This window comes from Gadus morhua, chromosome 12, assembly GCF_902167405.1.
Source record: "Gadus morhua chromosome 12, gadMor3.0, whole genome shotgun sequence".
Lineage (NCBI taxonomy): Eukaryota > Metazoa > Chordata > Actinopteri > Gadiformes > Gadidae > Gadus > Gadus morhua.
Genome location: NC_044059.1, coordinates 21,394,223 through 21,421,553, shown reverse-complemented (window position 1 = coordinate 21,421,553; position 27,331 = coordinate 21,394,223). Strand labels below are relative to the sequence as shown.

General features: G+C 42.7%; 1 protein-coding gene across 4 annotated transcripts in view; it reads left to right on the top strand.

Annotated features, from left to right (window-relative positions):
- Nucleotides 1-3,016: 3,016 nt before the first annotated feature.
- The window catches only part of nos1apa (nitric oxide synthase 1 (neuronal) adaptor protein a), a 97,083-nt gene continuing 72,768 nt past the window's right edge, over nt 3,017-27,331 (top strand). For all 4 annotated transcript variants that reach the window (XM_030372636.1, XM_030372635.1, XM_030372638.1 and 1 more), the window contains exons 1-2: nt 3,017-3,490; nt 3,926-3,997. In XM_030372636.1, the coding sequence (XP_030228496.1) occupies nt 3,386-3,490; nt 3,926-3,997 (177 nt within the window). In that variant the 5' untranslated portion in view covers nt 3,017-3,385. The remainder of the gene's footprint in view (nt 3,491-3,925; nt 3,998-27,331) is intronic.

Sequence of the window (27,331 nt, the reverse complement as noted above, 5' to 3'; positions counted from 1 at the left end):
CACATGTATGATGCAGACAGAAATGCACTGTCTTAGATTTCCTTGACAATCAGCAATGGTGGGTCCAAATCATTTTAAATTCTCATGGCGAAATGGATTCCAATGAGACCGTTTTCTGGTCATTTTCTTTTTGCCCGGCCAAAATATTTGCTATGGGCAAATGGGGCCCAAGGGGAAATCTATTTAATTCAACATGTGTCCACATGGTGTCAGGCTAACACACAGAGATGTAGTGTGAGCAAGCATGTGGAAGGAATAGCCCAGAAAGTACTTTTTCCAGTGAAGTACGACATGATCCAACATCCATCTCTTGTGCTCGCCTCTTCCTTGTCTGATGCTCTTATTGTCTCTTGGGAGGAGTGGATCCAATTCTCTTCATGGTGCACACCAATTCTCCATGAATAATACATCTCAGCCTCTGTTGGTGCGTGTAGGACTATCTTATGGTCTGGCTGTGCGTTGTAGCTGCCAGCCTGCCACCCAAGTAAAAGCTCAAGGCAGAATCTTTGTTCAAGGGGAAAAAATCTCCAGATACAGTTTAGTTCACTGACACACTGACCCGCAAGCGACTGGCATGAACACCACTTAAAGCTCTCTGGAGCTGGCTCCACACAATGCTCCCTCTCTGCTGTGTAGGCAGAACTAGCAGTAGCAGGTCAAAGTAAATGAATTAGTTTGAAGAGGTGAATGTCGATAGCATCTCATAAAAATATGATGGTTGGTGTTTCTTCAGTTGGCTACATTTTTGTATACTTGGTCATGGACACGATAAGCATGGATGTTTTTGACAAAGTCTTTGGGATGTTGACAATGAACTATATGAAAATCGAATTCAACTAGGTCTTTATGGATTGAAACTAAGCCATAATTGTCCCATTCTGTTATAGTGTCTGTAATAGTAGGGGTGAAAACATGTGCTCATTCAATTCATCTTGTGTCTGTTGACATTTATTATTAAATTAACTGTGTCTCCTTTTATTTAACTTCCCCTGTTTCTTTCCCTCGTCATCATTCTGTGTTTCTGTAGCTAAATGTGTTGAGTATACTCTCCTCTAAGAATAGTGCTGTTACCTGCTTTGAGCCTTAGGTATAATGTCCAGTGTTGCCGCTATGTGTATGTTGAGGTACCAAGCATAATAATTTTACTCCTGTGTACTTGTACAATAAGATTGCAATAAACGTAATTCTGATTCTGATTCGGGTGTTGTTTTCTCCCATTTTTTATGATCAATGAGTTACTATGCAAACACCTGCTAACGGCCAGACAGACTGCCTGCTCAGCTGGATTGCAGGACCATGCTGTTTCGTGCACCAATCCTCGTAAATCTACTTATTGTCCATGAGCATCTGCTCTGCACAGCCCATGTCCTAGACATAGGATCAAAGATTCATCGCCTGCTGTATGTGATCAGGATGGGCTCTATATGCTTTTAAGGAAGCTGTAGGAAGGAATGCAAGAGGATCCACGTCTCATGCATGGGTACAAAGTTTTCTCCTGAATCTGTATGTGGGTCTCTCTTGATGGATAGCAGTAGGATCATGACCATTGGCCTTTTATATAATGACATAACACATTATTTACAATTCCTATTGGTCATGAACATATTTTTTGGGATGTGTGTCGTTCTTATGCAGGAATTAATGACCATGGTATAAATTATATTATATTCTATTCTTCTTGACTCCATTCTATACTATTATTATTTTTTGGTTCTGATTCACATGAATCATTTTTCTTTAGCATATATTCCATAACATTTCCCTCCAATCAATTCCAAAGCCAAAAAACGAATAGCAGAGTTCATCATCTTGGGAACACCATTCATCAAAGTGGTGTTCATAATGGGTCCAGGATAGCTTTAATTAATCAAATGGTGTTATGTTGTCAGAAGTGGTCTACAAAACGGCTCCACATCATTATAGGATCCTGACCCACAAAACAAGCAAGCTTATCCACGGCTAGGCCTTTATTTACTCAAGCGGAGACAATGCTTGTTTGTTACAGACAGTGCTTTATCGCCTTGTTAATCGAGGTGATGGTAAGAGAGAATTACTGCTGCCCCAGAAAACTCACCCTTCCTCCCAGCTTCTTCCTTCCCTGGCCCAAACCACCTAGGGGAGAGGGGGGTGCTAGTGAGTCAGGGGTGCATTATACAGCCGGCCGCCTGCATTATACATAAGCGAAGACATATCTCATGCAAGACTACATTGTGTGTCTGCACATTCCTCAGTTAAAGCCTTTATTAAAAGGCTTTAAATGTGTACATAATTCATTGTACATAATATAACATCCTCAATACAAGAACTTTATTTGAACAAGTTGATTAAAAACCATGAAAATAAAGATTATGAATTGAGTCTTCTTTTTTTTATATACACAGTGATCCTAGAAAATACGCCAAATCCAAATGACATCTCATTGATATATTTTTGCCGGGTCATTGCTGCCGCTAGTGGGCAGTCGTGTCTTTTTTGTATGTCCATATAGTGACTGCCCACAGCAACTTGAGATAGAATTAATTTACCACTCATACACCAGCATTTATACACTGGCATGGCGACAGGTACCACGCATTTAAATTGGTTCAAGTTCCTTGTTCTTCCAAATGTTAAAAAATCAACAAATTCCTCCCATATATGGAAAGGTCTACATTACTTAATGTGTTCACAAACTGCATTTGTTTCCAAGAGGTTGGCTATGGGTCGACCTACAAGTATACCTATATAATGTTTATTACATAGGCTAAAGGCTTCAAACAAGAGCCAGTTTAATTCAGAGCAGGTTTCTCGACTGCTGTTACATCCGACCCACACACATATTGAACGCATTATTATTTTTCGCTCCGCACTGTGGTCAACGTTCCCCTTTTCCCGGGGGCTGGTGGAATGAAACGCGTTACTCCTCCTCCGGTGTTAAGACGTGACTCTGTTCCAATGAGAACAGGTGGAATCCCCCGGATTCCTCCAATCAGGTGACCTCCTGCCGTGGAGCCCTTCGGGATTGTGGAGGAGGAGGGGCTCCGAGCTCACAACTTCCACACGGGAGGAAAAGTAGCCAGGAAAACTGCGTATTCTTTCATGTTGTGCTGGTGTTCTCATTCCAGGGTGGATCGGAAAGTAAACAAGCGGGTCACACGCGTACAGCGAATAGTTATCGTCAGAAAGTGACGTTTTATTACAGCGTGAAGTGGAGACAGTGAGTGAAATTTAAAGTTAGCACTTGTCCGATGTCGACTTGCGGTGCAGCGATCGATGGGACCCAGCGCAGCGATGGAGCAATAGCGTTGGATCCGTGACTTTCTTTTCCTGGATATATATTTATTTTTTAACGGAAGCGTTGTTCCTTCCTTTATATTTTTTCTTGTTGTGGATTATCACTGCAATCATGCCTGGAAAAACCAAGTATAACCTGGTGGATGATGGCCATGATTTGAGAATTCCCTTACACAACGAGGAAGCCTTTCAACATGGGATCAACTTTGAGGCAAAGGTGAACATTGTTAGATCAGCTGCATGTAATCGCGTTAGAACCCTCATGCAATCTGGTTAATGCTGTGAAACTGACAAAGAAACTAAAATCTGTATAGTTGTTGTTATTAGTATAATATTATGTAGTCGAGTAGACAGCTTGAAGAGCTGACTTGGGTCCGACAATGGGAAGCGTCATGTTTACATGGCTGCACTGTTCAGTGTTAGACTATCTACCAATGTATGATTTCCAGTCATTTAATTACATGGGATTTTACAGCAATTACTATTGCTTGGTGCGCATTCTTGTGCATCATGGCCTGATGAACGAATCTCATTATCATGGATTAATACTCCATCAGGCTAACGATTTATTAATCAGCCTCAAAGCTATTTATGCCTTATTGAGAATACTAAACTAAAGGATGGACTCATCATTTTCTGTGTGTGCAAACAGTACATCGGCAGCCTTGATGTGACCCGGCCAAACAATCGGGTGGAGATTGTCGCTGCGATGAGGAGAATAAGGGTGAGTTAAGTTCTTCTAATGGGTCCACTCACAAGTAGGCTACTCCCACCCAGAAGCTGATTTCAAATTTGAAACTGTTTATACAAAGGTCGGGCTTTCCTCCCCCAGAAGTTGGTATCACATTGTGTAGCAGCAGGGTTGGCTAAACTGCCTGGAATGCAAAGGTTAGACCATTATTTGAACCACAGACTTGGTGTCCCCATTTGCTCCATCAGTGATTTGGACTAGGCCTTTGAAGCAATCCCCTCAAGTGGAAGTGAAAGGCAGGAATTGGCGCTAGGTCTCTCCCTGTCCTCCTCCCCTCTGGCTGTTGTATTCTTTGAAACTAGTTACTCTTTACAGCTGTGTAAAACCCTGGATCCGCACCCCTTTTAAGTTGAGCAGCACCGCTTTATACGGCCTACTCAAGTTTAAGCATGAATGTTTAGCCTTATGAATGATGGTCCGATAAATACTGTCAGCCAGACAGGCAGTAGTATGCCTGGAAGTCACTAGGCAGCCTGACTGAAGTTATGACAGTATGTGTAGTGCTGCCTGGGCAGATTAACTCTTGATTTACTGAGGCTGGCTCCCATTCCGTTCTTGCAGAGGTTGCACAAAAACATGATGCTCAGCCCTGTTAATACTTTAGTCTGCAAGACCAAATGACAAGTGAACACATGACATGACACACAGAAGTAAAAGAAAAAGTGGATTTGTTCTCGTTGTACAGTGTTTTCTAGGAAGGAAACACACACACACACGCACACGCACGCGCGCGCACACACATTAAAGGCGCCCTCCCACTGTGTTCCTGTGGCAGCTGTTGTGCTTGTAGTTGTCGTCAGGGACGCAGGCCATAGTTTGGCTCCTGTTATAGCCAACTTTCCTTGAGGAATGGGACACCTTGAGAATTCACCGAAAGGCCAGCAGTAACAACAGAACGGAAGAGCTTTGATGTCAACTGTTTTTATTTGATGTTTTAGGCTGGTGATGGGGTTCTATTGCAAAGCCGCACATATACTGTATACCGGACTGTTTTCGTTATCTTTTATACATCCAACATCTAAATTGCACATACATAAACCAATTCAAATAATTTCCACATTGACTTTGTTTCATGCAACACTTGTACTCTTTATTGTACGGGTTGTGGGGCACAACCAAATGATTGGAACACTGTATGCATGTAAGTCCTCACTCACTGAAGTAGCCTGTTGTATTCTGTATGAACGCATGGCATTTATTCAGGGCGCTGAGTAAGTGATTGATGCTGTGAAATGTCAATCAAAAATATCGCGGCAGATAGTATCGCCATAGATATTCACATTGGTTTATCATCCGGCCCTAATTTGGGTTTTTCTATTCCTTTGGTTTGTATGAGGATTTTAAAGGTGAATACAACCAATATTTCTTAAGCTTACCTGAGACTCCTTGTCCCTGACTTCATGATTCCTCGCACTCTGCATCTGGTTTTGGGGATTCCTTTGGTAAAACGGTGAGAAAGGTTAATTAAACTAAACAATCAGTCAAACTGTTTCAGCGAGTGAATCAATTAACTAATTGGTCAGTAATCTATAATCTTGTCCTCATCAGTTATTTTCACAGAGCAGAGATGAAACCCAAACCTCACCACAGCCTCGCTGACCTCGAAATACCCTGCTGAAAGTAAAAAAAATATGGACTTCAAATTTTTTCAGTTTACATGAATTGAGAATAAATCACTTCTACTGGCTGTTATGCAACATGAACTCTTTATAGAATTTCTGTCCGAGTCGGAGTCAGACAGGTTAATTAGCCCCGGGGGGCTGTGAGATGCTGCTCTCCGTTGTGTGCACCAATCATCCTTTTTCCACAGCGATAAACAAATGACTCCAGAGAAGGCCAAGCCCTCCTTATCATGGCAAGTCCTATTCCTGGAAAAATATTATGTCCACTGGTATAGCTTCTACAATATCCTTCAGTTTTCCTTCCTATTTCTTAAGTATAACATAAAAATGCAAGGAAACAAAGGAAAATGTAAATTTGATTATCTCTAATACCTGTTGGTCAGAAACGTATTCAGAGTTGATGATGGGGTACGACAAAGTAATCATAATAGAGAGGTGGCATTTGACCCCCTGTCGCTTACCTTTCGGCGCGCCCCACATTTCATCACGTCACCTGTTAGGAGGGGGCTGTGTCACGATGGCCTCGGTAATGAAAGGAGCTGTACAACTTGAACGTCATAACACCCTACTGCCAAAGTACAGCAGCTGCTTATCAGGTGGGTGGAATGCGGGAGCCTGTCCATGGTGAATCACTAGGGGATTAATATGTCGTTAATCTTCCCTCTGGGGGCAAGTTAATTGGAAGTGGGGACGGTAGAGCGGCACGGGATGGGTGGAAGATTACGCACCCGTCTTTTGCAAGGTGGGGAAGGTGGCAGGACAGCTGTTTGGTGTCCACCTCTGGTCTTAACCTGGTGCCATCCGGCCTCTATTTCCGGGCCGGTTTTCGCTGTGTGTGTGAATGGCCCTTTCATCACTGTTACACTCACAAAGGGCAATTTGTTATCCACCCTTAAATGTAGGAGTTTGTTTTTTTCTGTCTCCTTGAAGTGAAAACAATTCATTTCAATATAAACCATTTACCTTGCATGAGAGTGTAATAGATGCCAAATTATGCGATAACAGGAAAATATGAGACTATAAATAGACAGCCAAGAAGTGGAATGGTAATATATGGCAGTTAACTATTTACTGTAGAATGAGCCAGCCAATACATTCTAGTTATTGGTGTCGCTAGTGTGTATATGTCTGCGTGTATGTGTGTGCGTGAGATATATATTTCATCATCACATAAAAATTGCCTTCCTGGGAGCAGGCAAAGGCCAAAAATAGGTATGAGTGCAGCAAGAGTTGTAAAGAAGTACTGTAAATGACTTGTAAATCCTATATTAGGGAAGAAAAAGTGAAAGATTAGTGTACCAACATTGAACAACATTGTTCAATGTTGTTCAATGAAACATCATTGAGATCTAACACCCCCTTAGAGACAAGAGAAAGAACTGGATAAGAAAAAAGCTTTTTTCTATGCAGCTTCTGCTTTCTCATTTCAACCATTGTGTTATTTGTTTTAATTAGAAGCTGCTAGGTTTTACCTGCTGCTGTGTGATTGACGTTAACTACATAAAGAAGGCTCTGCACCAGTCCATTAAATGGGCTGCGTGTCGAATATGGATTGTGTTAATAGGGACTTGTAATCCCTAACTTCCATCACTGCCCTTTGCTGCTGTTCAGTTCCAAACATGAGTCCCTTTGCCATCCAGTAAAATAAGAAAAATAAAAGTTAATCATCAGAGGGGGCGATGACAAATAAAATGATCATGAAAGCCTTTGGGGAGTCCCTTTATGCCAAAGTTACAATTGTTACATCCTCTGGCTTACTTTTCCAAACTGCAGTTTTAGCTTGAAAAAAAGCATTTGCAGATAAAAAGTGGAGAACACATTATGGCCTCTCTTCATACACAGAAGGCCGAGGGCGAAACTATTTTGCAGCATAATTTTAAGAACCTGTTTACCAGATACTTCTTATCTTTCTCTGAAGAAATTATATGTTTAAGGGAGTTAGTTATTCTGCTTTCTGAATGCATCTTGTCAAATGTAGAATATAGAACCATATGAAACAATATCACTGGTTGCAAAAAAAGGTGAAGCATGCAATAAGACCTTCAGGGAGGAAGTTTCTAGTGTAGGGTACGCCTCTTGGATGTTCGGCTATATCAAAATCCATCAATATTTTTACAACACACCTTTTGGTTTAGCTTTCCCCTAATCACTTATTGTGTAATTTTGATGATTTATTGTTCTGGTTGCGCAAACGCATCGCCATAATTCTCATTTCCTTTCAATCCCATATCTTGCAATTGTGTTAATGGACTGGGTTAGGTGGCTTCACTATATAAAAAAGGTTTGATTTGATGATAGTCCAGGTCAGCAGTTTATCAGATCAGTGGCTTTTCTGCAGCATCTCCAATCCTATTGCTTGTGTGTAAATCTGTGTGTAAACCGCTCAGCATTCTCTTGTACGATTGCCAAAAATATTTGGTTTGGTTTCCTTGGAGAAACTATGGCGCCCTCAATGCCCTCTATATATCACCTCCTGACCCGCTTCCTTCTTCCTTCGACTGTCTCCTTTTCTGCCGTTTTCTTCTCTTTGTATAACGTCCATCTGTCTGTTTTTCACCCCTGTTCTCTTGTCTGTCTCTCACTTGACACCCCCCTCCCCCTTTCTCGCACCAAAACTTCCTGCTAACGGCCGATCACCTTCCAGCATTCTATCGGACCGGTCATATTGCCCTTCTCTTCTTCAGAGCGCCAGCGAGACTTTCGGCTGATTCACGAGTTCCTTTCTCTGAGAGGCGGGCGTGGGCGGTTTGTTGGTGTGGGGGTTGACAAATTGAGAATGCTGCGTTAATACCATTTTGCTCCACTTTTAATTAACATCCTGCACCGACGCTGTATAACTCATTTTCACACTTTCTCTTTTTTTCTCTGGTTACTCTCTTCATGAGGAGTTCTAATCCAGAAGAGAACTTCAAAACAACCATAAATCCACCACCCCCCCAGACCCTCCCCACCTCCCCCCCAATGTCTTACTGTTGGGGTGTCATGAAACATTTTGATGTGCCTGCCTGTGTAGCCAAGAATTTACTTAATAAGTGGTTCAACATCTGCAACACTATAAATCCATTCAAATATGTGTCGGGTACCTTGATTCTGGAGTGTTCTGGACTCTAGAGTATACTCTTGTCATTTTAACTTTTGAAAGCTTGAAAATACTTTTCTAGGCCATTTCAGAATGTCCTCCAGGTAAATGGAGCGGTTCTTTCTATCTTCACAGCTCATAGAAGTGATGTTCACAAACCCAGATGTAACATATGGTAACAGACCCAGAGCTACCAGACTATTCATACAGCTTCAAAACAAACCTACATCATTATGAGGCAAAACATCTGCTTCCATTCCATGAGCTTTAAATGATCTACGCCTTGGACATCCTACCGACTCAATAAAATTACAGATATCTGTGGAAAGTTAATGGAATGAATAGGAGTTTCCAACCACATCTTCTGCAACAACATATATTCAAATGTGTTACGGATCTGTAAGCGACAGACAATATCAAACAATTTCCACTGTTCCACCAAGACTTGTGAAAGTACTGGTTTTAGTTGGAGTTAAAACCCAGACTTGAGGTTGTATTTTAGAGACTTGTATGTGAAGATACTGGCTCTATGTGCAGAGGCATGCAATCCTTTCGCTCTAAAAGTTGCATGGAAGATGACTCATTCACCACTCAGTAGGACAATGACCCTTAACAGGCATTGAAGGTATTTCTATTGAGAACTCCATAGAAATGCAAGGAGTGCTAATTGTGAAGGAAAAGCAAGTTTCCCTTCACAATCACAATGCCAGCCAACGGCAATTGTGTTCATAAGAAAATACCCCACAAGACTTTGGTGCCATTAGCTTTTTCTGGCTTTTAATGATCATACACTGAGTGCCCTATCAGGTTGATTTGCTCATACTTTCGAGCTACAAATTCTCTTGTAGTCAAGACAGAATTTCACAAATGAACCCCTATACCGAGGGTTTGTGGGGTTGCATGCTTATCTAAATATAGGTCATCTTCTATTGTAGCATATCATAACATATTTTTAATTCAGCACTTTGGATTTACAGGGGAAACATGTTGATGCTCTTCGCTCAGTGACTGTTGATATTTTGTTCTTGCTCTTTTCATAAGTTGTCTGTTATCATAGGTCTTCCTTCAATCAACTTTTTTGTGGAACTGAACAACTTTACATCATTAAGTTACAGGAATGGTGTTTAAATCTTTTACATCATTTTCCAGGATCCTCCCAGTATCTCTCCCCAGTCTCTGTAAGGGACTCAAAGACTACTTTTTTCTCCTTATCATATGTGTCTCAGCAATGTGACCTTTCAAGTTATGTTATGTTGATACACTGATTAACATCAAACTTCAGCATGTGAACTTTGTCATACTCCATTATAATCTATGTTGAGGGAAACAAAAAATCCTGCTATTAGTTTGTTTGCTTAATAAGCCACAGACATACTTGCAGCAACTTAATTTGGTGACCAATTGGGTGCTCATTTGAAGCTTCCGGTCCGTTCGACATATGCTGATGTAATAACGTGACTTACTATTAGTCAGTCTGTCTTACAGCCTCTCAGACAGCCTTGTAGCTGCTCTGAATGTTCAGTCTGATCTGTTTGTTTGAGGACGGGTGGGATTGGGGTGTGGCTGCTATCCCACTTCCAACAAATCTGTTTGCATTTATTTTTTTTGCACACTTCAAAAACCATGAGTCTCGCGCGTCTTTCCCCGTCAGTCAGCCCAGCTCATATGTTCTCTCCCACATCCGAGGTGTCCGTGTATCTGTCCGTCTGTGTTTGAGTGTAACTGGCAGGAATGAGAGCGAGGGACCAGAGGGGAGAAGACGCAACAATTGAATAGGGCGATTGCGCATCGAGAATACATGGAGCCTTGTCTCCTTCGGGGAGGTCATTATATCGGCCCACACACACTTCCCACGATGCCTGGTGCTGACAAGTTCAGGAGTTCCCTGTTGCATTGACATCTTTTCTGCTTTATCTTGGCGCGAAGTTCACTTACTTACTGTACGTCGGTACGCTCCTCGTGACCACTTAACCATCCTCCACATTATTCCCACCCTCTTTATGTCGATCCCCGACGTCCCATCCTAATCCCATTCCGTCTCATCTCATTTTAAAGGCATGCACCGAGATATCTGTAAATGGCAGTTTGCCAGTCTAAAGGCCCATTCACACACTACGGTAAATACGGATAGGAACCCTATCGTCCGGTCCCGGAGGTCGTTTCGTCCGTCAGTGGGTCCGTCGCCTCTGAGGTTACGAATCTGGAGTGCTCTGGGAGAATCGGAGCAATTCCAACGGATATGGAGGCGGCAGTATAGAGTCAGAAGTCCAACCATTCGCGAAAATATAGAGAGTAGTATATCTGATATGTGTGTATATATATATATATATATATATATATATATATATATATATATATATCTATCGTATTTAACATTTTATACTTATATTATACTATACGCCTGACATTTTAATTTTATTGTTCACCTGCTTTGGCAATGAGTTGTAACTGGTCATTTAAAAATGGCGTAAAATTTTGAGGTGAGAATCTGCGGGTTGGTGAGGGGTGTCACATTACAAGCTAATGCCGTGTAGGTCTACACTTTTTGCCGATTTCGGATGACACAAAGCAAGACCATCTCCTCTACATATGCCATGTTTGCGATTGTCGATGCCAGTAATTTGTGACAATCGCTCTAGAGGATGTATCGTGCAACATCCATAACAACGCTGAAACCGGACGGAGGTATGAAGGGTATTCCCGGAGACAACGTTTGGTACGGACCGGATCCTGAGGTATGAATCGGCCTTTATAGTCTCACACAGATGCAGAGGAGTTGTTTAATTCCAAATTCCTCATTGTGTGTACAGAAAGGGTGTTCGCTGGGTTAACATTTGCTTTTTCGTTCATCGCTTCTGTTGACTTGCATAGTTACAGTGGCCCTAGTTCTTGTTCATGAAAATATTATATCAAATACTTTCCAATCATTTAATGTGTTTTGAATAGTCGCCTATTCAATATGAGTGGCAGTTACAACACAGCATCAAGATTTTAGTCTTGTCTAACACACAGATAATTTGGCACTATTCTGACCACAGTGGTCATTATGCCATGCCTGTCATGCACCACTGGTACAATAATATAATCAGCTGCTTCCGGCTTGTTGGTCTAAGTGGAAGGTAACCTGTCAGGGGTGAATCTCAACTAGCCTAATGACCACAGAGGCAAAATTGTACATATTGTATAGCTTTGACCAGAGGAGTATCAACGGCAGAAAAATGTGCAGTGCAGAATAAAACTAAAGTTCATCCTGTGTTTACACAAGCTTAGGTCTCCCTAAGCTCCCTAAGCTTGTCTCCTTTTCCAGTGTTGTCCCATACCTGCATAACAAGTCGGACTGGGATAATGCCATTCAATTCAGACTCCTAAGAGGTGGGATCGCAAGCACACATGCACAAGCGCACACGCATACACATACACGGGCGCACACAGACACAAACCTTGGTGCTGCATGGCGACGCAACGCAAGTGATGAATGAATGCATTAGGGAAACGTTCACTTCCACATTTCCACAGATGCATTCCCATTCCCGGCTCACCGCATACCCTACGAAGCATATGGACAGCTGCGGTGAAGAGGGGCAGGCGTGCACACTGCAGAGATACCAGCACTTATAGGTTGGTATCTATAAGCCTACTTGAAATGAAACATCTGTCTGTGAAGGTATTTTCGTTGGCATGCAGGCAGGCAGGCAGGCAGGCAGGCAGGCAGGCAGGCAGGCAGGCAGGCAGGCAGGCAAGGCAGGCAGGCAGGCAGGCAGGCAGGCAGGGGTGAGCAATAATGTGATGCAGTCATCTGCTGCTCCCGGGCCGACCTTGGAGCAGCGCCGCTCATCCATCAGCCCTGAAACTCTACTTTATCTCAGCGCATCCTCCCTCTCTCCCTCCCGCCATCGTCCTTATCACCCGCTATCTCCCACCCTCCCATCCCTGCTATCTTCCACCTGCATCTCTCCTGCATCCTCTCTGCACATTCGGCGAGGTGTCGTTATACTACAGCTAGCCCTTCTCCCCAAATCCTCAGATTGAGTTCTTGTCTATTTGTGTGGACAAACACGCACACATACATGCGCGCCGACACCCACACAAACACATGCACACACCCACACACGTAGACAATTGTTAAAAGGCTCCTTTGAAACCGGCCATTGTTGGGTTTTTATCACTCCAATAGCCCTGCCCGGCTGTGTCTCCGATCCGTCGTCGGCTCTCCATGCAGAGGCGTGGAGAAGTAATTGGATAATATCAGATGGTTTTCAACTGCCATTACCTCAAATGAATGTGTCTCTGTTAATAGATGTGTGCTGCTGAACAAAAGGAAAAGCTGCAGGAAGGAGGAGGTGTTGCTTTTTGCCGTGCGTGCGTGCGTGCATGAGTGCGTGCGTGTGCGTGCGCTTGCGTTTTTAGAAGGAGATGATGCACTCGCTCAGTCACACTCCTATACTGTCGTAATGACAGTATAGGATCATCTATCGTCCTGTAGTGTCAACAACAAGGCTTTACTCGGTGCAGCAGGTTTTAGCCACCCCTCCTCCCCATGGTACACCCTCCCACGGTGGCAGTGAACTGACTCATTACAGCTGCAACGATCAGTCGACAGCAGATTAATCAGCGCTATAATGTTGATAATTTATTTATCATTTGGGTAATTTATCAAATACATATACCACACATTTGCTGCTTAATGCTTTGTAAATGTATTATTTGTTCCCTCGCTCATTCTAAAATTAATACTTACATTTTTCTTTGCTGCTTTTCTGATGAAGCAATGGCATTTATGATGTCACTTCGGACCCTGTTTACCTGCGTTGGGTAATTTGCTATTAATGACATTTCAAAGATAGATTATAGTGTAAAATTATCTTAATTTGCATCACTGCATCTCTCTCCATCCTATCCCAGCAATCTTTTCTCTTTCATGCCTGTATCTAGCAAACTTACATTTTTAACTTTTATGCTTCCAGTTTGTAGTTTGATCTGAGATCTCCATTTCCGCTCTCTCCTGTTCCATTAGCACTTTGAGTCTGCCTTGTGTATGAAAAGTGCTATATAAATAAAGTTGCCTTGCCTTGCCTTGCCTTATGTCAGCCTGTATTATTGGCCTTTTAAAACAGTTTTCTGTTAATTTGGAGCGATAGGAACATCCCCTCGACGTGGCTCTTTGATTCACACTCAGTCCACCTGGGGCAGCTTTGGGCCTCATTCTCCATCCCACAGCGTCTCCTGCTCTGCTATTTTTCCCCCTGTCTGTGACTCGGCGTTCCTTCATCCCACCACTCGGCGGCAGTGGGCGTGGGGTTTCCGCTTGATCTGCTCCTGGCTGATTGAAGCGTTTTAACAGCGCTGGGGAGGGCCCACCGGCGCATAATTGGGTCGAGTTAAGATATCACGGCTAGAGTTAAGCGGAGGCTGTTCAGTAACATGCTAATAAACCATCCCCGCCATCCCGGTGATGAAAGATGGGCTGGAGGGCTACATCGCCCATCACACACAGAATTGTTGACACCTGCACACAAAACTGCCATACCCGCAAATAGTGCCCACACACACACGCACACACACACACACACACACACACACACACACACACACACACACACACACACACACACACACACACACACACACACACACACACACACACACACACACACACACACACACACACACACACTCTCTCTCTCTTCAATGCCCCTGAATAAACATCCCCTCAATGTTACCCCTGCCCCTCTTCTTTGAAATAATGCTGATTCTTGTTAAGGTGTTACAAATGCAATTGACGTCTTTGACATGAACTTCTCCATTCAAACGTGTGTGTAATGTGTGTGTGTGTGTATGCGTGCACGCTTGCCTCCAACTCACCCTTGTTTTTCTGTGCCAGAGAACACATTAGCCCCAAAAGAGTGTGTCATTTTGGCCAGGCCAGACTGCATTGATAAATGGGTTGGCCCTGGTTAATCAAGAAGTATTTTTACAATGTACCATCTAAAGTTTAAATGTAGAATGAGTGCTCAGCTCCAGGCCCCCAAATAATGTTGTATAGGATCACGTCCATTATCCAGCCATCAACATTAGTAAGACGATTTGTATTTATGCTATCATTTTACATTAATCTGCGTATTTTCTATCCATAGAATTGTACAACAGTGTGTATAAACTGTTCTGTTGCAGCTCAATAATCTGCTTCCCGGACTGGTAAACGAAATGTATTCAAATGTTTTATTAACTCACTCATCTACTGCATATGGGTAGATTGGTTATAACAACACGACCGATTGGCAGAACTGCTGGCCCCCTACGCTATGCTAAGATATAGTGAATGTCATCACATGACGGACTGCGTTTTTTAAAACGTGTTGGCTGACCTCTTCAAAACTCTCCACAAAGCAAAGGGCTTTGTTACCATCGAAGCCAGGGACAGATTTATTCATGTTTTAAACTTCAGTATTTGAGGGTCATTTTATTTTTAGCTTTGCAAAGCCTCTAGAGTTTAACTAGGGCTACATATTTTAAACAAATTTGTTCAGTCATTGCAAAGTTGCATCCCTTTCACACACTTTAAGCATAATGCAAATCTCTGCAGGGAGTTATTTCATCGACACTCATTTCTGTGGGAGGCATTTATTTACTGAATATATTTTTATTGTAATGAGGGAATTTGAAACCCATGATTAAAAATCAACAGACAAAAAACAACAAATAAAAAACACTTTTCCTTGGTCAAACCCTGTGTATCATTAGCTGCATACATTGTATTGGGATTTCCTTTTTACGTACATAATGAATGCTTCCATGTCTTCCCAGGTTCCGGTGGATTATAGCTTGCCTAGTGAGAAAAACAGGGGGTAACATTTCTTTATAATGAGTTGGAAGTGTCCCCCAGCGCTAATTTAAGGTGAATACCCTGCAAAGACCTGCCACTAAAATCACTTAATAGAATATATTGACTCGGAGAGGCTATAAAACACAGCAGTCAGCACCTCTGTTCATCGTTGTTGAATCAGTGAAGTTGAGGAACGTTACTTTTCCTGGCTCCCCTTTTTTACTTATTCTAGTTTTTTCTCAATCAGAGGCCATCTTTTATTTCCGAGTTAAATGCCTTATCAGTATTCCTCTGTGTGTGGTTTTTGGTTTAAGGCCATGCATGAATTAAGGCAAATGTCATTATAGGCCACCGCTTTTCCCTTGGAATTGTTTTTCTCCCATTTAAATTGAATACCAAAAACACTCTGGATATAGCCTAGTGCCGAAACTGCAGTTACTCTGGTGTCTCGTATTGCGCTACATGAATACATTCACTGAAGGAAGAGATGATCATTTATTAATGGGAATAACTGGTTCTTGAGCGTGTTCATAAATCTCATGAAATCCAGTTTTGTGTTGGAATCACCCACAGGATCAATCACACAGCAGAAGATGTTATCCGCGCGCCTTTGCTTGATATTCTCTTATTTCCCCATGCACTCAAAGCAGTGTTATTAGCTTTTTACTTATGGTATTTACTTTGCATTCATATGGGCTGATTCACCATCGTGTTAAATGTCAAACCCAGATAACCACCTTGCACAAGCTTTACACAAGAGTGCGAGGTAGGGGGGGAGATGGCAAGGACTGAAGGACATGACCCATAACAAGGAGAGCTGAAGGAAAACAGGATGTATAATCTGGAGAAAACGTCTTCTCCTGATAGCCACTACGGCATGCTTATCCTAACATCAGCTCGGCTGAGATAAGAGGATGTTTATCATGTTATCTCATTTAAAACATTCCCATGATGGCCGACACGGCATTAGCTAGTCCCCGGCTAATAGCGGAAGTGCTGAGGAAGTGCTGTAGATCTAGGATGTGAGTGCAATTATTTATACAAAATTCTGAGGGAGGGCCCTTAATGTTCTCCGTGGCAAGTTTACGCAGCGGCTACTGCTAGAAAATGATGCTGAAATGTGGTCGTGCGCGCGTGTGTGTGTGTGTGTGTGTGTGGGGGGGGGGGGGGGGGCATTTCTTGAATGCAGCAAGAGTTCATGAGATGTGCCTTCTCCATTAAGGGCACACAAAGTTGAAAAAACTGCTCATGGGAATCATGTCTTCATGGTGTAAGTTTTGTGCATGGGAGCATAGGTGCAGTGTTGAATGTCCAGGATGTGTGCAAAGTCAACATTTCCGTTAAAACCTCCTCCCTCCGGTGCTTGTGTGTGTCTTTCAGGAAGTAAGAGGAGTTTTTGAAGTGGGAGAACAATACCTACTTATTCCCCTTAGCCAAGCTGAACCGTTCACCCAAAAGTCTTCCCACACATTCACTCTTATTTGGCTACATTTTAAATGTAATTCCACTTTCTCGGTTAATTTGTGAGAGCTACATACAACAACATACAAGTTCTGATTAAATCGTATAATTTAAAATCATTAAAGAATAACTTAATTCAATGTTAAAAGATTGAATCAAAATGCAGGAACCAAGCCCGTTTTAAGGCTGCCCTATTCTCTTGGCTTTATCTGGAAGGAAATCAAACGGCACTAAGGAAGGAAGTCCACTCTGGAAGTCCACGTATGCTTTAAAATGGAAAAAAAGGAGGAAGGGGATGACAAGCTCTGACCTTGTTGTCTAAAACAAGTTTCCGATGGATAAGGACGACTTGCCCGGCCCTCGGCTTTGATTTTACACTTTAACTTTTATTACTGAGAACCAAGGTGACCCTTTTCCCCAGAACATTTTGGAATTGTGAAAAAGCCCTTATGAACTTCACAGAGCCCAGCCTTTCGGAGCCTGTGTGTGTCTGTGCGTGCAATGTTGCTATGCCCTTTTGGAGTCCTTTTTAATTTGCCATTTTAGGAGATTCAAGATAATTGCTCCCAATGAGGGATTAGTTTCTGGCCGTGGTCATTCATCTCTTCGGGTGCCAAACGGCTGCCCCGACTGACCTCAAACTCCAGAGATGTGAGGGTGAAACTCCCTGACTTTCTGGCTGGGATTTCTGGATGACTGATTCTGGATAATTGGATTTGTGATTTTTACCTTTGTCTGGTTAGGTGACAAGCTGAATGGTACACTCCAGTTCTTGATTCTTGTACAGCTATGGACAGCTGGCAACATTCTTGGATTTATTTTCTTTTATTTATGTGAGAGATGTGTATCTGATTCTATGGCATTGGTATTTTGCCGGTAAAATATCAATCAAACAGCTTATATATTTTAACATACAGAACTTTATTTATTCAATCTTTTCAAACTATATTTCACTGCCATTTACCAAATCGTCAAAAAAATTTTTTATTTGTGCAGCTGAAGTAGAATAAATAATCAAAAAAATCCATGTAATTGCCAAACTCGATGAGTTGATGGACCACATTGAGAATAAAGACGTGATACTCGAGCAATGGTTTGCTAAAACCGTGAAATAAATCATGTACTTTTATCCATCTTCAAGAAATCACACTAAGATTTAAAAAATAATTCAGCCCTTGGAGTTAAAAACCCTGCTTGGATTCATTTCCACAGCATGCAAATTAAATTAGACCACAGCCAACCGTAATGACTTATTACGTGATTTATATTTTAATGTCAAATGATTAATGTGGCTTCATTAATTGAATTAGAGCAAGCAGTGATCGCTCTAATGTTTCCACGAATATAAACACCCTCTGTCGCCGCAAAGCCTTGAAGTTCACAGCACCTGTGGCGTACCAATAGACCTACGTTCAGACACAAACACACTTTGTCACCGTGCAGCAGCCCGGTGCAACACGAAGGCACCGTTCCCTAGAGTGGCGGGGATCGCAGGGCTATTTAATTAATGCTGCGCCGGTCTGATATGAGTCTGTGTGCTGTCCAATAAAACTCTCGGCCGGCACCAGATTGATACAAACATTGGCCAAGGACCTTTCTTTTTTAATGGCGGCCACATAAAACGTTCCTCTCCAACGTCTGTGGCGAGGATGACTAGAATTTAGATTGCAGCGCAGCTAACTTTCTGCTGTTCTTTCTCTCTTTTTGTTTGGCTGACATTTATATGGCCAACTTCTCAGGGGGGTATTGTCCTTTTCTTTGCCTGCTCTGCCAGCAGCAGAACCCCCCCCCCCCACCACCACCTCCTCCCCTCTTTCTCCCCCACAACAGGAAGGGGCCTGTTTGGTTCAACTCTGAACAATGTTCAGTGGCCAGTGTTCTGGGCCAGATTAACACCAGCATCTTGTTCCTTTGTTCAGCGTCTCTAAAACCTCATGTAGCACATTCAAGCTGTTTTGCTTATTAGCATTCACACAAGCGCACTGCTTACACATTAACCTTTTCCTTTTGGTTCACCACTATATAACTGTACTGGGGCATACTGGTACTACCGTAACATAGCAGCATCCTGGTATTGTCCTAATGCATTGTGGCAATGTGTTATGGAAGGATAGTTTCAAGGTTAATTTTTGACTTCAAGAGCCCAATGTATATTATGGTGCTGCTAATGAACATTGACTATGTGCTAATAAAATGGATATTGCAGGCAGTGGTCCTGAACCGGCCCCTGAATGATGATAAATTACCGCATGCACAGCACCCCTTGAGCAGAGTGCATTTGCATAACTATTTGAAATATAATATGGTGAATACATATTGGTGCTCCACTCTTGTCCTGGTAGAGATACCAACCACTGAAATCAGCCACAACACGATCCAAAGTGATAAATAGGGGATTATAGTAGCGGTTAACCTTAGCTTATTATGTAATGTCACCTGACATCAACCCCAGCCGGAAATAGCAATTGCTTGTCCCTATGTTTTGGTCACCATCCCTGTTGTTGGAGAAGAGTGTTTGTGTAATGTGTTTTTTTAATCTTTGTCCTTTGCTCTTTACTGAGCAGTCTAAAAAGATCAGAGGGGCGTATTCTTTAAAATGTCACATGCTATGCAGTGCAGTGTGGTGTAAAGTAAAAATGCACCACCAGATGAAATGGATGAAATCTAGCATTAGTCTACTACAATTGTGAGGAGACTGTTAAGGCATCTATTCCCTGTCGGTGGCTGTAAAGCAGGGGTGCCCAACCAGTCGATCGCGGTCTACCAGTAGACCGCCGACAGATCCCAAGTCGACCGCGAGGGGTGAAGAAAAAAAATAAATATATATTTTTTTTCATATACGCGCGGTAGCGCATGCGCTGTCAACAGCAGTTGAAAGCCGTCAACTGAAGTCCCCCCCCCCCCCCCCCCGCTTGAAGGTAGGTTTGCAATATTGACAATAGGCCGGTAGATCTCGGGAGGTTGGCTACTTCAAAAGTAGATCTCAAAAAAGGTTGGGCACCCCTGCTGTAAAGGGTTGGGTCAACAGTAATTCTCCTGTGTCAGTTCAAACAAACATGGCGGGCTGCCAGGGTTCCACACATTCACAGACAGTTCAGCAGCACACAAGACAGCTGTGTTTTAGCCATGCATGGCAACACCTCGCTCTCATAACATTCATATACGCTGTGTTTGCACAGCAATAGAAAGAGAAACTGCCAGGCAGGTAGGCCTTTTTTTTTTTTATAGGAACAAGATAAGGTTATAATAAGGCCCTGTCCATTTAGCCGTCATGTAAAACGAGTTAATCTATTCAGTCACATTGGACTCTTGACCTTTTCTCTTTCCAGCCCGGCTGAATTGGTGGAGGGTTTCCAGCCATGAGAAGCTGCCATGTAGGCTGAATCTCTGTTGATCTTAATCAAGGCACAAAAAGGGAAAAGCACAATGTGTTGTATCTCACTTTAATTAGAGGAGTCTCTTTATGTCGGCCTGCTCTTGGATTCCCTGGACAGCCGTTCATCCGATCGACTTTGCACTTGGCGGGCGTATTCCTGAGGACCCGAGGGAGCAGGGTGGTGATTGTGAAGTTGTCTGGATGAGCGTATCTTGAGAAAGCAATACCAGAGCCCAAGCAATCGGTCCTGTTCCCAACGGGCCCATTTTGAAAAGGCCCGTTTTGAACGGGCCCTGCAAAAAATACAACAGTTCACCCCTCAATGTTTTTATTAGACCTGGAGCTAAACAGAGGTTAGACTTCTATTAAATCGCGGGCAGGAGATGTTTAGCCTGTGCTGTGTTGATTGTTATCTCTTTCTCTCTCTCATACAAGTCTTGTGGATCTATCCATAGAGTCCGTAAGCGACGGCCATTAGATGCCATATATTATTTCTAGGAACTAATAGCCAGGGAAAGTGTTCCCACTTAAGTGGTTCATAGGATATAAGCCGAGTAATGGCTTGCCCATTGTGTCTGTCCTCCTCCACTCCATCTGAACTCCATCTCCATTTCCCTTTCTTTCTCATTCTTTGTCTCGTACACTTTGTTCTCTCTGTGCCTCATCACCTTCCTGCTGGTATATGTACCCGTTCGCTTTCTTTAGATTTATCGTTCTCAATTTAGATTGTATCTCTTAAAAGATGAAACATGATAAAGCTGTGGATATAGACACCATTTTCACAATTGTTTCTATATTCTTTTGACTATTGGACTCTTTTCATTTCCATTGGCTGCAGCTCTGTCGTGCTCTGATTACAGAACATCTTTTCTTAGAGGGTGAAAGAGTTTAGTTTCCACCATCTGTTTTGTCCCCAGCATCTGCTATGTAAAGCAGTGGTTTGGAAGTGGTAATGTGGGCTTATTCACCATTTCTCAATGAAAACAATGCTAACAAACATTTAACTAATTAGCACTGTACCGCACGGAGACACAGATGAGACGAAAAAGGCATTTTGTTTTTATGATTTATCATCCCAGAGGACTTGAGAGCGTGAGAGCGTTGGCCCTTACCTTCCAAGCAAACCTTTTATTATGAACTGTCTGCTTTTCCCACTCTGTGAAGTTCACAAGCATGGTTCATCTAAATAATGTTTCATGTGTTATTTTATTATGTTGTTAGTTTGATCCATGACATGTTGGATCCATTTTACACCTTTTTAAAAGGTGCTTTTGATGCACGGCTGAGTGGTTTTGGCGCGATCTACACAAGGGGGACAGAATCCATGAACGTTTTCCGAAGCGATGGATGATGACGGATGTGGAGGCGGAACACACAGGGACCATCTGCACACAACTGCACACACACCCGGCGCCAAGTGCTGTTCCCACGGTAAACCTAAGGTGCCGCCCACTACCCTTGCTTCCCTGCCAGATCCCCGGTGATGTGCAGCCCCCTCCCCAGTACATCCATCAGCGTCAGCCAGACTCCGGTACTGGCGATAACCTGGCCTTTAATAATAGAGCAGCCGTTATTACTTTCACAGGTCCGAGTGTTCACCTAGTTCATCTATCATAGTCTCTGTTCCTGGCCACCGGCCATAGTTATTTTAAATGCTGCACAGGCTTTGGATGTCGTACTCTCAATTTGGCAGATAGCTAATCTTTCGGAATCTATTGAGGTGTCTGGGACTTCAATTAACCATCATGAAGGAGGATTTCTACAATGGCGACACCAGCCTAATGCTGATGTTCGTTTAAAGGGATACGCTGAGGTATATTTAAACACACAGATAATCCTGCACAATTTTCGGCACTGTTATTTGTAGTCGACCAGTGATAATCCGGGTGTTAGGGTTAGTTTAAGTTTACAGTATTGTTTTGTTGTGACTGGTACTCGTTTTGAATAAGCGACTATTCGGAACGGATTGAAAATCTTTGGCAGGTCATTATTGGTGAATTCCCCTCCAATGAACATGAGCTCGGCTACTGTAACTCTGCAAAACAATGGAATCCTTTCTAATGTTCTTGTGATAGATTACATCTTAAATCATTGTTCGAAAACATAAACATGAAGTGCTTATTATTTTGTTAATGCTTGTTTTCGATTACAACGCCCCTACCATAAATTCAGTGTAAACTATGCAGTTCATTCCTTTTGCCTTTAAAGTTGTTACCCCTTCCCAGAACAGGAAATAATAAATGTAAAATGAAATGCGTTTATCTAGGAAACTGCTACTTTGGAAGTGCTTGACTGGTGCTGATGAAGGGTGTGTCCACATACGTCTTTCTGTTTATGCATTATGGATCACGTATCATGGATATATCTTTGAGATTTGACAGGCATTTGCTCTTATTTCTTTGCCCATCACACCCATATCTCACACATAGTCTCCGTACAGCCCCAGAGAGAAAGAGCGGCTAAGGACCCACTCCTCACTCTCGGCAGCCTCTTAGGAGACGAGAGGACGAAGCACTGCAGACACACGCCTCTCCCTCTCAGAGTTAGATGCATGAACATCATCATAAGGCTGGCGGGCCATTAAAGATGCACCTGGGTGGTGCTGCAGCATGGAGCCTTAATGAAAGGGAAGACGTTTCCATGGTATATGAAAGACAAAATGACTATAATGGTCACCCTTTATCGGTTCATAATCACTACTGCTTTGAAGAATGAATTATCTTTTACAAGCAGAGTCGATATGGGCTTTGAGGTTTGAGGTTGCTGCTCATGCTGGGAAAAAGTGAGGAAGAGGGTTGTGTGTTTTATGGACTTGAAGTTTTCACGTGAAATTCGTTAAGTTTTCATGTGAAATACGTTTCAGTCCAACTAACATCTCCAGGGCAGAGTCAGACATCACCGTGTGCAACTGTGATGGTTGGCTGATCGAAGTGAAGAGTGAGAGTCTTCGTTGCATTCTGGGAGGCGTGATGTCTGGCAGTGTTTGGTAGACATCGGGGTGGCGGTCAGAGTGGCAGCCGCAGTTAAACAAGCGACATCTACTTGTTTGAGGGCAAGCTTATAATTGCAGCCCGGCTCACTTTGTTGGTTGGTCTACCCAAGACTACCAACCCAAACGATTTTCTGTTGCATCTACCAAAGGCAAAAGGACCTGTCTCTCGCACGGCTGAGAGGGTCGCCTTGGTCTTTGAGTTGAAGCAGGGAGAGCGCTGTCAGCTTTGATACTCCTCCCTTCCCTAGAGAGGTCTTTGAAATGCACTCTAATTACAGTTTCTTCTCCTGGCAAAGAAAGCATACATCACTGTGTCGGCCTGCATGCCTGCTCCTCTATTCCATGCACCCACATCCCATCCTCCCACCATGTCTCTTGACTCTTATCTCATTTGCTCTGGGTTTCACTCACTCTCTTTCTCTCTCCCCCACCCTCTCGGCCTGCCTCATTTCAAACCGAGATCAGGTTTTGAAGTAAGAGTTTTGTGTATCTTTACTTTTTGTAGGTTTCGAATGTGTGAGCGTTACTCATGTGCCGGCCATTCGACGCAGAAGTATAAATTAAGTGTTAGTCTGAGGTTATGTCGGAGCACTGACTGAAATAAACAGGGCTGCTTGGGGGGGGGGGGGGGAGTGTTTCTGATGGTTGCTGAAGTGGGTTGAGGTGGCAGGAGGAAGAGCAGAGGAAACACAGGCATGGAAAGAGAAGGCAGAAGGAGGCGGATTTGGCCTCCGATCAAAAAGCAGAATCATGTTGGCAATATGAGAAACATTCTGGAGCTCGTACCAGCTACGAAGAGGTTTCAGTAAGAAGCCGTTGCCCTTTATGAATTAAAACTGTATGCATGCCAATACATTTGAGCTACTGAATCTGAAATCCTAAAATATATTGAATATGTAGGTCGACTTGTGTGATATATGTTCAGCATTGCCATTGAGCTAGTTGTATTAGTTGGTTCTAAAGCAAGGCTTATAAAAAATAGTTAATAATTACTAATAAGTTAATTTTGTAATAGATGATGGTCTTTCGGTTAGTATGGTCAACAAGTTAGGTTTTGCTATATTTTTCCTCCGTTATGGCTTCAGAATAAACATTGATGAATAAAGACCATAGAGATACCTCTGTTTTGTGTGGCATGCTGCTTTCCAATCCAATAGGATGCTGTGTCCAGCGGAACTGACACTGAGGGGAGCTCTGCTCCACATGTAATATCACCTGTCAGCCCTGAGTGGACAACAGGAAAGAGAGGAATGACAGATTTTCCAACTCGGCTACTTACTGTGCAATTTTCCCAAGCCCATTCCCCCAACATGTCAGTTCTCGCTTGAGTTTATAACTTTTATTAATTTATTTGTACTGCTGCGTATTTTTGTCTCACTGGGTCCATTTCTCTTATAATCGTTCTTCCTTTCATTCCTCCAATCTTTCTCATTATATATGCTATTTGCCACCTCTACCTAAACCCGGAAAATAATATCATAGCCTCCATTCATCTCTGAGTCATCTTTCAGCCTGTTTCAACATTGAAGAGGGAAGGCGGGGTATCCTCAGTTCCTATTTCATACGTTTCTCTCCTTGGTTTTATGAAATGGCTCGCCTGGCTTTCTTCCCATTTCCCATCCTTCTCCTCTCTCTCCAGTCCGTCTGTCCCTCTCCCGTTGGCCGCGTGATGATCTGTCTCTTCTCTCTTTCTCAGTTTGCCTCCCAGTCAGAGGATCATATTAACTCATTCGGCCACGCTTAGTCTCCCTCCAATCGCATTTGAATGCCACAGCGAGGAAATCCAATTTTGCCCCACAGCCTTAAGAGTTAGATAAAAAGGGAGCATGTTCCATATTTTTTTTCTCCACCTTTCAAATTGTATAAGGGAAAGTTGGCGTACTTAGACCGAGAGGCCTTTTGATTTATCCCATTTGGATAATAAAATAGACAGGGCTGACGTTTAATGAAGTACTCATAGACCCGTGTATGTCGTCTAGTAGTAAAGAGCAAATTAAAACAGCTCACTCCCGTGTTGCCTGGGTCTGGGATCATTGTACTGCTGAAAGGTGAACTTTTTTTTCTTTTGTGAACTGAAGCAGGTTCTCTTGCAGTGTCTGGCTGTATTTAGCTTCTTCTCCTTTCAGTTTTTAACATGATGCCTACTGATCCTGCTGATGAGCGGCATCTTAAAGCATGTCGCTACCAACCACATGTTTGAGTGGTGGAACCAAGGCTGTTTTTGGAGCTCTTGGCAATATTACACTTGAAGCACACATTAACGATCTCCATCTTGTTGAATCTCACCACATATCTGTATCTCCCACTTAGTTATACGCTTTCAAGTTTAACTTTTACGTGCTGTGATTCGATTCTGCTTGAGTTATGGATTGTGGCCTTCCTCCCTCAGAGACCGGTTGTATACAGTGCTCTTGATAGGGGGGAATCTGGCACATCCATGCCCTTCGCAGTAGCTCCTACAAAGTGATTACTCCCTCTATAGTCTACTTCTGGTTTGGTCACTTCTAGTTGGGGTTTCGAGTGACGACTTTGTAAAGGCAGTGCCTGTGTGGTGGGTTACAGCTTCCACTTCCTTACTATTGTTCCATCGGTCCACACGTGGATGTTTTCTTGTCCTTTCCTTACACCTTTTCATTTTTCCATCTTAAAGGATGTTTGGACTCACAAAATTAAAACAGGTTTTTTCCCCCCTCTCACTCTCATTAGGGCTGTGCGATATATCGAATATACTCTCTATATCTCCGAAATAGCTGTGTGAGATGCATAAAATTATTATATCGTAAGTATTGAATATTTTACAGTCATCTGGGTTTTTCTAGGAGTTATCTATCTGTCGACCCCTGCAAGGTGCTGGGATTAGAGGGTAGCACACCTTCAATTCCTAAATAAATGAATTCAATGGGCTCAAAAATTTCGAACACATTGTAATGTGTAAATAAAATGAGTTTATAATATTTTAGTTTAATTCATTGCAATGGCCTACATATAAAGAAAATGCTGCCTAAATTAGATATTTGTGTAAAATATCTTTAGAAGATTCAGCCTTAATGTTTATGAGCCTCTCTCGCTCTCCCTCTCTCTCTCTTTGTTCTGAGCTGCTCAGTTTTATATTGCACCTTTTTTGTAATTTTGAAGATTGTTTTTGCAATTTGTACTTTGTTTGAATAAAAAATGTCTTATTTCAACTCAATTGTGATTAATCACTACCATGAAAATATCAATTTTTTTGATGGAAACCAACTGGGAAGTTAACCAAGAATGGTATGGTCTGTTGGGATTGTAGTGAAAACAGTAAAGGGTAAAAGTGTGATTTCATGGGGTCCTAGACGATTTCAAAATATCGAGATATATCGTATATCGTGAAATGGAGAAAATGTATTGGGATATTCATTTTCTCCCATATCGCACAGCCCTAACTCTCACTATCCCATGCAGTGTTCCCCCTGTTTCTCATCCATCGTCTCTGTCACTTCTCTTTTTGACAAACAAGCTTTTCAGCTTGATACGGCTGTTAACCACCCCAACACAGTGACGCCTCCCTGCAGGCCATTGGCTGCCACAACTTGTCATAATCGCTGTACGCAGTGTAGGCAGTCACATCCCAAGCCTTTACCCTGGTAATCATTACTTTCAGTATTTTGCCCTGTACTGTGGCGACAAAAAGAGATTGTGCCCCAGGCGATAAAACAGGAGTGCCCTTGGGCCGCCCCACTATCTCTGGGAATAACATGTCACATGCACATGCCTTTCCATTTTTTGCATGTCTGTCTTGTTGGAGTACTGTGTAACATCCCTGGCCTACTGCCGATTTTCATTTTCCCTCTTCGCTTCCTCCACTTCTTGTCAGGTTGTTTCAGTGTTTTCCCCTGAGGAGGGGTTGGTGGCGCATCCTGTCTCGGCCTCCAGTGATGTTTGCCTTTTTGTCTTTCTCTGGTTTCATCCGTGTGTTTGTTT